General features: G+C 42.0%; 1 protein-coding gene across 4 annotated transcripts in view; it reads right to left on the bottom strand.

Moving 5' to 3' along the window:
- Positions 1 to 11,992, bottom strand: part of cbfb (core-binding factor subunit beta) — a 26,620-nt gene extending 14,628 nt beyond the window's left edge. For all 4 annotated transcript variants that reach the window (XM_068603695.1, XM_068603694.1, XM_068603697.1 and 1 more), the window contains exons 1-3: positions 11,675 to 11,992; positions 11,053 to 11,139; positions 5,832 to 5,948 (exon numbers count right to left, since the gene is read on the bottom strand). In XM_068603695.1, the coding sequence (XP_068459796.1) occupies positions 5,832 to 5,948; positions 11,053 to 11,139; positions 11,675 to 11,752 (282 nt within the window). In that variant the 5' untranslated portion in view covers positions 11,753 to 11,992. The remainder of the gene's footprint in view (positions 1 to 5,831; positions 5,949 to 11,052; positions 11,140 to 11,674) is intronic.
- Positions 11,993 to 12,259: the final 267 nt, after the last annotated feature.

A 12,259-nucleotide genomic window follows, 5' to 3' on the forward strand; every position in this document is an offset into this window, starting at 1 on the left:
CTGGAAGAGAGGACTAAGAATAGAGAAACTGAGCTGGCACACACATGCTGGATTTCACACTCAACTGACTTGTCGCTCGACACAGTTTTCTATCAAAACCCTGTCTCTCGGTTTTACCTCGCATATACACACACAGACACACACACACACACACACACACACACACACAGAGGTTTGTTCTGCCTCCACCTTGTACGCATAAATGCACTTAGACGGCGATTCACTCAAACACAAAGACGTGATTCCAACATAAAGCACTGGAACGCACACAAAGAGCACATAAACAGAGGACCCTGTCTGTGCCTGTGTTGCACAGCATTATGGGAGTGGGTGTGGTCACTGATCTAAGGCCCGGAGCAGGAAATATGAAACCCTGTGGGAGGAGACGCCATTGATACTGTGTGTGTGTGTGTGTGTGTGTGTGTGTGTGTGTGTGTGTGTACAGGGAAGAGGTTTTATGGTGCATTAATGTCTCTAAACAGGAGACTCTGACTATCTGTGAGGCCCTAAAGAAACTGATTTTAAACTAAACAAGCTTCATTAAAGTGTACTGAACAATCATTCAGGATGTACAAGCTGCAAAACCGGAGATGAACTGGGGATGAATGGGTTCACACACACACACACACACACACACCTACGTACACGCACACACAATACAGACTGTTGGATGCAGAGCGGCAGAAGCAGAGGGAACCAATTAGTGGTCTGGCTTTGATGATGTCACTGACAAGTCACGCACCGGTGGCACAGCTTCCGTTCATGGGGAAACATAACACCACACACCCACTGCATACACACACACACACATGCACACGCAGTGCACACACATACACGCACACACCACATGTTATGCATGACAGAGGAGAATCCTGAAGGCTTAAAGCTGATGACTAAATTAGAGGGCAGCAGAGGTGTCAGATAAGAAATGAACTTTTTGTGTGTGTGTGTGTGTGTGTGTGTGTGTGTGTGTATGTGTGCGTGTGCGTGTGCGTGTGTGTGTGCGTGTGTGTGTGTGTGTGTGCGTGCAAAGAAAGAAAGAGAGAAATCATTGTCATCTGCAAGAATCTTACATTTTCGAGGATCAGGTCTATCGACAGAATAAATAAAAAACTTACCTGGAAGACAAAACCTGAAAAAGTAGCAAAATACCAGCATCACGATGATGCGATTGTATTTGTTGATATCTGGCATCTTTAAGCACTGATTTGAAAGTGCTTTCCGAAAATTGGACTAAAAAAATAAGAACATGTTATAAAACTGCACAATCTGGCTCCGGCAAGGATTGTCTTGGAGGAATTCACCTGGAGCTGCACAACTGTTGAGTTTAGGATAAACATTTTTAGAAGTCGTTGTACGATGGAACTTCTTCAGATAACGAGATGGATGAGACACTTGTTTTAACTTAGGTATTTTCTTAATAAACACAAAACTCCACAGCTGTGGGAGGTTCCACTTATAGACAGTGGTGCTAATGCTAATATGCTAATGCTAATAACACGCTCACAACATACTGATGTGTAGCAGGTATAATGTCCACCATCTTCACCACAGTTAAGCTTCTTAGTGTGCTAACATTTTGAAAAAGTGCACACATAATAGTCAGAATGGGTGCAGTAGCATCAGTAGGATGCAGTGTCTCTCTGCTCCAATCCCTTTTTTGTTCGGGTGATTTTCACCCACCGTTAGTGATACAGGGTGAAAAGATTTCGGATGGGTTTTAACATTGAAGGGAGACTCTTTGTTCACAGAACGAGGCTCACATGTCCCCGAAACGGGTGGACAAAAGCACAAGTTCATAGCTCCATTATTTATATTTTTTTATCATATTTTATGATGACGATTCCTTCATTTTTCACCTGATTTTTAGCCTTTTTTTTTAGGATCCACCCCATGATACTTGTTTTTTGTTTGATTTGATGTTATATAGGGGCGAAGAAAAGAAAAGTACTTCAATTTGCCTTGGATTGTTGTATTTTGTATATTTTGATTAGATTTGATTCGACCGGGTGAAATATACCCAACGTTAGGGTTAAGCATACAGCCATAACTTAGCACCCAACATATTTTACACTTTTCTGCAGCAGAATGCAAAAGTATCCGTGGAGAGACACAGAAGTGCACACTCACCTACAAACGCACACAACACCCCCCACACACAAGCAATTGTATGAATTTTTAAAAGAGACGCTGTGTTCATACAGGAAATGGTTTAAGAGTGAAAACAGCTCTATGAATGTGTTTCTGTCGTGGGTTGTGTGTTTGAGCTTTTTTGTGACAGTTCCCCCTCCTCCGTCACGTAGCTGACATACACTCGTATGCTACTCGTTCAGTCCTCCCCCAACAACCACTAATCTCTGTCTTTCAGCCTCTTTTCCCTCTTTTCTCTCTGTCTTAGGGTTTTGTGTATTGTTTATATGTTTGTGTGTTATGTTGTGCTTTGACATGTACTGTATGTGTGCGTGAGGCTTAGCAATCAGTCTGGCGCCACCATCTCATCAGCATGCAGGAGTATTGCACACACACACACACACACACACCCACGCGCACACACTGCACGTTAAGAAACAACCTTCAACGGTGAAACTTGAGTAATTCATGCGGTTTCAACCTCGTCTATAGTCACATGCTCAAATACGACTTTTCCACCAGCTAACGCTCGCTACTGGAGCAAGTCTTTACGTTTCCGAAACCAAATCTCAACCTCTTCCAAGTGTTTGAGACCGAAATAAATAGTTTGAGGGCTGAAAAAACGGCCTCTCCACCCTGCCACTTTGTTGTAAATGTAATGCGAGTATAATGAAAATGAGCAATATGTCTTGCAGAGCTGCCGTCATGTTAATCAATTTAGCATCAGCACTCAAGCCTCCAACCTTGTTTGGTTCAAGGCTGTTTGAAAACTCCATGTTTGCAAACAGCCTTGAACCAAACAAGATTAGAGAAGAGTTAGAAAGAGACGACACACTACTACACTTCACTGTACGGATTACATTTTCATCCACACAATGGAGGTGGTGAGGAGAACTGGATGGGTGGGACGCAAGACAGGAAGGAAAGAAAGACCAGTGTCTGTTTTTACATAAAAGGCACAAGAAGCATGGCAGTTTTTTGTCACAAAGGAAACCACAAACACAACTCTTTAGACGACAAGAAATGGATGAATGAACGAGGCGAAATGTTTGACATTATGGAAACATACAAATGGGTCATATTGTATCCAGTGTTTGGATTCAGCTACAAAACAATAGCTGACAATCTAAAATGAGCAAACTCCATTTAGAGTGGCTGCTGGTAAACCAGCTGCAGATGCTATAATTCATGTCTGGGACTGGGCTAATGCTCGCTAGCAGGTTAGCAGCTAACGCTAAAATTAACCTCATCCACAGCTGGCTCCCATTAGTCGGCAACGACACTGAGAGCCTGTACTTCTTCTCTTCCTCGCTCCTTCACGCACACACCCGATATTCAGTCGCCAAGTTTGACCTGGCTGTGCTTTCCTTTTGGTTTGGCACCGTCTGTGTTTGGAAATGAAGGCGGGAGAGAGGGAAGAATGGAAGGGAGGACAGAAGTGATAGCGTGAAGGAGGTGGAGGAGTTGGGGGATGTATGGTGGGAACGAGGAATTAAGTTAAAGAAAAGAAAAACATAAGGAACAGAACGAGGGAGGAGGAGGAGGGAGAGAGACGTCTCCTCCTTTTCAACTCTTCTTCAATTTTAGCAGACTTCAATATTTTTATCCCAGTATTCATATTTGTGTTCAACGTCACTGCTTATTGCCATTAACCATTAGTCTCTACTAAATCTCTTTCTTTGTGTGTTTCATGAAGAAATATCTGAAACACATAAATTTTTTTTTTAATGCCCCATTGTGGAAGCATTAGAAATAAGCACAACAAATTAAAAAAACAAAACAACCAAGCCTCAGACATGTGAGTGTGTGTAGCATATGCTGTGACTAATTAAAGAAGAAGTTGCAACGCACACAAGATCCCTGCCACGGCCTGACGGTTGTATTCTACAGGGAGGTCCAGCAGGATCGGAGGGCGGGCTGTGTGTGTGTGTGTGTGTGTGTGTGTGTGTGTGTGTACCAAATGAAAGCTGGATTCCTGATAGAGGAACACAGAAGAAAACGTACACTCGGTCCACAGTTAAAGGCTCCGCGCTGCAACGACTGAAACGTCGTCCTCTTTCTTCGAAAGAATATTTCTTTTCACTGCACCTGGCACTCAGGAAACCACGTGCACTCACCTTTCCTTTTTTATACAGGTGGAATATAAATGAACGTTACGTAAAAGTAAAGCCTGAAACCTTATACTTGTTTGTCTTCTGTTGGAGCTGAAAACAGCATTTCAGATCTGGAGTAACTTATTGTAAGTCACTGACAAATTGGTATTAATATGACATGTTTTGGTGAAAAAAGCAGACTGTCAGCACTTTGATCATGATCCTCAGACCTGTGTGTGTGTGTGTGTGTGTGTGTGTGTGTGTGTGTGTGTGTGTGTGTGTGTGTGTGTGTGTGTGTGTGTGTGTGTGTGTGTTGTGCGCGCTCGGCTTCAGTGCTACAGAGCCACTGTGGAACTGCTTTACATTGATGACTCCAAGCCTCATTAAAACTTCATAGATCTGTGAGCACCGTTGAGGTGACACAGAAGAGGGTATCGTCTTACACACACTTACACACACACACACACTCACACACACACAACCCCACACTCCGTCTCTGCCACACACATGCATTCAGTCTATTTCTCTCTTTGTCTGCCACGCGCCAGATCAGAAATCTCTTCTGCAAAATGGCCATAAACACGCACACGCACACCCAACCATCAGGGCACTAGCGTTAAATAATTAACAGTGTGCGATTAGTCTGTCAGCCTTGGGGCATGGAGGTCCATCGATTTCCCAGAATGCATTTTTAATGAGCCGCCAGACGGCATTCATTTCAGCTGGCCAGTGTCCGTGGAGGGCCTTCTGACACACGCGCACAAAATCCAGGCTTAGTGCCAGGGGAGACAATTAACATACACATAAACACAACAGCACCACTGCACTGTGCCGTTGATATCACCTTGACAACAGCAGCGGACTAACATCTTGCGAGCTCTATAAGTTCTGTAAACTTTTATCTGGATTAAGCTCGGGCTTCGACCGAGTAACGAAGATAAGTGTGAAAAGAAGCTAAGTGATTTCACCCTATTTTAGACAGCGATGACTGCAGGAAAGTAAATATCCAATACCCAAGTGTGGAGGCTAAATTGCTTTAATTTGTCGTTGTGGACCTGCGCACAACCGGACACACACATCAATATGTATTCTGTCAAAGGTCGTTGCCTTGAACAAGGAATATAGACGTCAACGTACACAAAGCTGCATACTCTGACTCGCTCAGGACGGTGAAGCATTGTCTCTCATGAATTCTAACTCCACATAACGTTTTTGTTTCTACGTGGGTGTCATTTTCATTTTATAAAAAAAAAAAAAACAGGAACTGGAAGCAAAAGAGCAAACAGAGATGTGTGTGTTTCTCCAAAAGCTGTTTTTTTTTTTTGGGTCAAAGTTTCATATTGTCATGTGCGTTCACAAAGTCGGATGAATGAAGTGCGCGTGACTAAAGCGTGAGATAAATGGCAAAGATGTGTTCAACTTGTGTTGGAATAAGATAAGTTGTTTGGTGGGTTTAGGATTCAATTTTGGACAAACGTAGTCAGACAAAAGGATAAACGATTCTCAATTGCAATGCTGCAACTCAGATCATGTGACCTTATCAACAGGCGAAGAGCAACAGAGAGAATGTGTGTGTGTGTGTGTGTGGATATCTTGCACTAGTCCTACCTTTCCTGTTTCTCTCTCAAAGTCGACATACTCCCTTGCAGGAACCTGCCTCTGATCTCCGTGCAGGTTGGCAGGAAAGAACTGGAGGGAGAGGTTGGTACCTGTGGCGACGAAGGCCTGGAGAGAGGCAGAGCAGGCAATGCATTAGCAACCATCCATCCATTCAACACAGAGCACTCGAAAAGTCACAAAAAAATGATTGTTGTTTATTTTCCACCAACTTCTGTGAGAACTAGTTTGAAGTCTCCTGAGCTTTGCCTCTCGTTTGTATCGGCACTCGCTGTTTCATTCTGAAAAGGTAGTGAACAGCTGCTTGTCTGAACGTCTTAATTGGAAACCAGCTGCTCACAGTTTTTTATATGGCGGTATGTTTGTTGATGGGAGCTGTGAGGTTCAAATACAGACAATGTATGAAGGAAAACCAAAAGCATGGACTGAAAGCTGCAGAGTCGGGCGCCAGCTTTAAGTTTCAGCATCACGCATGGCATTTAATGAATGGTAAAAGGACACGCCAGTGATTTAACATGTCAAAGTCAGTTTACTGTTCTGAGGAACTTTAAAAAGCCTGCAAAACGCAGGGTATGAAGGCAAATTAATGTCACAAATAGAGAGCGCAAAAGAGCTCCACACGAGCGCATTTGCACTCTCTATTTATGACACTAATTTGCCTTCATAGTGGTGAACTGCTTTCTGTGGTTCTTGAGGAGAAAATCCCTGAAGAGACGTCCCCCACTTATTTTTACTTACGTCAAGCGAGTAGACTGCAAATGTATCTTTAAACAACAACACTTGTGTGTGTATCATTATAAAGTTTACTTTGACGTTTAAACAGCAGAATATAAGTAAGCTTAAATATCATATTTGGGTCTCATCCTTGAAGAGTTTAAGTTTCATAGTTGTTCTGTTCCTCCTTTCTTTAAGACGTCCGTCCTCCATCTTTCTCTGTTTGTGCTTCGTCTGAGAGCATAAAGTCAACCACTGGCCTGCTCCCTCCACACACATAATCACATCATACTGTAAAGCTTTCCCTGTTTTTATCATGTAAAATGGCTTCATGCTCGAGTAAGGGACATTCCTATCAAGATAAACACACACACACACACAGACACACACACACACATACATAGTTATGCACACGCGCATAGAGAAACACAAATAAAATGAAAATCGATGCATTTTACAAAAAGCAATGAATTACGGCAAGGCAGAAAATCAAGTTAGAAAATATCTTGTTTTAATGCGTACCTATGTGTGTGTGTGTGTGTGTGTGTGTGTGTGTGTGTGTGTGTGTGTGTGTGTGTGTGTGTGTTTGTTGTGTTTGCTGAGACAGATCAATACTAATGGCATTATGGCTGCGACTGAGCTGGAAGCATATGAATTATGCACCTTGTCAAACCTGAGAAAAATGAATGAAAGAGAAGAAGTTTTTTTTTTTTTAAAGGGAGTGGAAGAGAGGGAAATAAAGAGAGGAAAAAGTGTGTACATGGACACACACAGAAAAAGGTCTCTCATTACGCACATGGACGTACACACGCGCACACACACACACACACACACACACACACACACACACACACACAGGGAAACGAGAGCTCAAAGAACACCCGAGTCATCATTTCGGCTGTATTTGAAGTATTGGATTACAACCATCTGATTCTCATTTGCTGCCTACTACTGCGGGAGGAGGAACAAAATAGAGAAGGAGAGGCAGAGAGAGGAGAGAGAGATGGAGGGAAGCTAAGAGACAAAGGAGGGAAAATAAAAAGTGAGGGAGGCAGAGAGAAACAGAGAAAATGAGAGTAAGGAAGTGAAATTAAGGAGCATAAGGAGATGGGGAAGGAAGCGTAGTGAATGTAAAGATATTTAAAGTAAGAGAGACAGAGGAAATGAGAGTGAGATAGAGAATAAAGACAAAGAAGAACAGAGCAAAGGAAATCACATAAGAAGGAAGTGAACAGACAGAGAGAAAGAGAGAGATGGGAGAGGAGAGGAGAAGACACCAGAGCCGCATGGAAATCAATACTAGTTGAGAAAAGGACTCATCTCTAATGAGCGCAGCTGAAGATAATTTACTTTGAATTATTGTTCCATTTATCAGATCAATCCTGAACGGTTTAGAGCTGCCCTGTGATTCCAGCTGCACATCTGTGTGTGTGTGTGTGTGTGTGTGTGTGTGTGTGTGTGTGTGTGTGTGTGTGTGTGTGTGTGTGTGTGTGTGTGTGTGTGTGTGTGTGTGTTCAGTAATACACAGCTCAGCTTCCAAATTGCATTTTTAAATGACATAAATTGCAATCAAGGATGTAGAAAATAAGGATTGTGAAACAGTGTGAAAGTTGAAATTGTTTAGTTTTTAGACATTATGTAATTACGTTATCCGTGCATGTTATCATATTGTAATTATGTAATGTCTAAAAAGTAAACAATTTCAACTTTTTACATTGTTTTACACTATAGAATATATAAAGGTGTATTTAAAAAAAGATAAATAAAACTCTGAAGACAAAGAAGAGTATCTGGAAAATATGAACTTAATACAAAACATATGAATGTCTTTTATTTTCTCTCCACTTTTTTATTTATTTACTGAAGCTACTTCTGTAAATAACAATTTGCTCTCAACTGACATGTGAAATGAAAAACCAGAGAGTAAAAGGAAAACTCCTCGATGTTACATTACTGACTTTTCCCCGGAGGCAGTCTGAAATTAGGCAAATTTTTGACAAGAGAAATTACTGTTTCCCTCCAGACATGTTTAAAGACACAATACGACTACTCTTGGAAAGATAATTTGTTTCTTTTCCTTCAGCGTTATTCAAAAAAGAAAAATGATATTTACTTGAAAGGTCCATTAGTGTGGCAGCCACGTCACACTGGAGTACGTTGTGTATTCATGTCACAACTTACACATCTTAAACGCAATTGATACCAGCAACACTTTCCCTCTTCAGCAGAAGAAAGTGAATCATAAAACAGCCTTGTAGTGTTTAACTCTGCACGTACGTCATTCTGCACAGTGGAGGTCAAACATCTGAGTATAAACAAAATACTTTATTGACTTGAGGGGGACAAAATAATCCAGTATTATCCCAATAAATTGTCCTCAGTTTATTTGTTTTCAGCTCTGTCTCTTCTATTAAACAATGAGGCACGTTCGAGTCTCATTGTGTCCGACAGTCGTTCGCACCGACCGTGAAAATAGCAGGAGGTCTTCAGCGGCGTCTGCCCGAAAGATAAACCGGCGACATGTCGTCACAGCTGCCGTCAAACCATTAAAACCGTGGCCGCCAATTCTCACAGAAGAGGCTTATAAATACAGTGAGGACAGACAGACAGACGCATCATGTTCCACTAAAAGACGGTAAAACTAGATGTACCCCCCTTCCCCCAGGATGACAGCAGAGGTTTCCCTGCTGTGGTTCAGTCTCCACCTAACGTCAGTTTTTGTTCGGGACTTGGTTCAATCAGAAGTTAGTAGAAGACGCAGTGATTACATGATGACAATATGACAATATGAACAAGCCTTAACCTGCTTTAAAGTTAGAAACGGAACATTTCTTTTGAGAGAAAACCACAAAAAAAAGGTCACATGGTGTGCAGTGGCACCGGTGGAGGAAAAGTAGAGTCGTGTGTTGTGTTCGTAAAGGGCATTTATGTCCCAGCTGTACGGACGAGGTGCAGATAAAAACATTTTGAAAGCCCATAATGGACTTAAAAAATAGGATGCAATGTTATAGCGGAATATAATACACCTAATATAATAAAATGCTGCTAACATGAGTAGTAATAAATCCAGTAAATAGAAATACAATCCTGACAGGGAGCCCACCGGCTTTTGTAAAGCATCCGTCAAAAAAATTGGACATCTGATCAGATGCATTTGAGGCAGCGGCTGGAGAGATGTGAGCTTTGAAAATGGAGAGAGACACAAACGTTCTCTCACCACAATGAATGAAAACACGTTGAGGACGGCACAGACTTTGTATCCCGCGTCCCACATATAGAGACGACGGCCCTCATTTGGATTGGCTCTAGTTTTCAACCTGGCTTTCATCCAATGGCTTTGAAGAAAGCAGGGGAGGCTGCTGGTTGATGTCAATCAAACTGCCCTGAGGTGGGGTCAAGTGCAGGTTAACCTTTCAGCATCTTCGCTACGCTACAGTCAGCGGGGAAAAGTCGCCACTGAGTCACAAGCTATGCTGATTCCGAATTAATTTATTTAAATTCAATTTATTATGGAAACTACCACAAAGAAAAATAAAATACAGCTACAAGCAAGACTGGGAAAGCGACTGGGTGAAGCTGGTTGAATGTTAATCTCAAGAGAGTTGTTCTTTTTTTTCACATCAACACTCTTTGTCCTACATTTGGTCGGGTGCCGTCCAACACAACTAATCTCAATCGACACAAAAAACTATCTTTAAGAGTCATAAAACCCCAAAGATGTTCAGAGAATGCTTCAAATTGTTTTGCCAGAAAAAAAACATGGCTGATCAACCACTTATGCAAAACAGATGATTCATTTTCTGTTGCACAAGATGAAACATTTTGCTTCCATTAGTATATTAAAAGTAGTGCTGAATTGCATTATTGTTCATCATGCAGGTGTTTCTATCTTCCTGTTCACACGCTGCATGTTGACTTCATTCACTGCATGTTTACTGTACATACCAGAATTAGACATGACAGGTGATATTTACTTTACTAAGCATGTCTAGGCCCCAAATTACAGCCCTGGGAGTGTTGCAACCTTAAACTGCCTGTGTGATAACATGCGCTGATGTGTGCTTCTACCAAACAAAGTGGAGATGATGATGATGACTGCAGCTGCAGAACACAGAGGGAAGAAGAGCCTGTAAGTGGCGTTAAGCTCGGCGGTCCTGCATTTTCTGATGGCACGTCTACTTCCTTTTGCGGGGACAAAACATCAACACACACACACACACACACACACACGTATGTGTGTAGTCTATCTGCACTGCACTAATGCTCAACATAAACTGATTTCAGTGTTCTCATGATAGCAGTTCATGTGTCTCCTAACATGGAGTCAGCCTTGAGATTAATGCTCATTGGTGAAGAAGATTTTGAAGTTTAATACATGGTGTTGGATAGATAGATAGATAGATAGATAGATAGATAGATAGATAGATAGATAGATAGATAGATAGATAGATTACAAATAAAAGAGACTTAAGGAATAAAATCATAGTTTTGTACTCACTATTTCTGACCGTCCGTCCCTGCAAGCGTTCTGGAAGCGAGCTTGTCTCTCCTCATGGGGTCGGTCCCTGAATCCAGTATATTTAATCTATAATGTAAAGAAAACACAAAGCTAAAACACCACAAACATACACTCTCGTTATGTGTAGCAACCTACTCTGTGTTGGTTTGGAATAGAAATAGAAAAATGTCAATTAGGGTGTTTGACACTGAATGGCGATGCTCATTGTCATTTGATGATGAGCCTCAGGAATTTAGATGTAAGGCATCTTTCTTTGTTTCTGTACTCTTTATCAAATGTATTTATTTTATTTTTTACAAAAATTTAATGAATTGAAAGAGAGGAATGCCAAAGGAGGAATGAGGATACAAAGTGAGAAAAAATATCTTTAAACAAGTGAAACAACGTATTGCCCTTTTTAAAGACGACAATTCTTTTAAATTGGGGGATTTTTTTTGCACATTTGTATTGGCAACTGATTCATTTAAATAAAGCATGAAGCCTACAATAATTGGACCGGCCAGCCAGCATGCTTTCCTCCTGTAACGAGCCTCTTCTCTGGCTTTCCGTCCGCCGCCTCACAGACTGGATCCAGTGTGTGAAACACAGCAGACTGACTCACCTCACACTCCCTGCTCAACTTGCGGAAAAAGTCCTCATTATCAAACTTGCTCCTCTGGTCCGGGACTACCCGCGGCATCTTCACCAACTCTTTCCGGTTCCTTTGAGTTTCACTTTCTTTTTTTTTTAAGTCCTTTTTTTATTTATAAATCCCGCACAGTAAAACTTCAACTGTTCGTGTTTCCGTCCGTCCCTCACTCTGCCTCTCTTTCACTCACTTCTCTTCCGTGTATGAGTGCTCTCTCTCTCTCTCTCTCTCTCTCTCTCTCTCCCTCTCTCTCTCTCTCGCTCTCTCTCTCTCTCTCTCTCTGGGTGTGTGTGTGTGCAGCAATGTGCTCTCTGGGACTCTGACTCCTGCTCTTATTGTGATGGTCTGCGTCCGACTGCGCGCTCCGAGTCGCCTCTTGCTCCAAATGGCTCTTACTGAGTGATAAAGCTCAATTTGTCCGAGTCTCTCTCTCTCTCTCTCTCTCTCTCTCTCTCTCTCTCTCTCTCTCTCTCTACCTACAACTTTCAAGCGCTCCTCCTATTAAAGAGAGTCAATGCGTAAAACACAAAGGATTAGCCGAGATGCTAAATATGGCCA

This window comes from Clinocottus analis, unplaced genomic scaffold (assembly GCF_023055335.1).
Source record: "Clinocottus analis isolate CAN_PGR_092001 unplaced genomic scaffold, fCliAna1.0.p SCAF_6, whole genome shotgun sequence".
NCBI classification, from domain to species: domain Eukaryota; kingdom Metazoa; phylum Chordata; class Actinopteri; order Perciformes; family Cottidae; genus Clinocottus; species Clinocottus analis.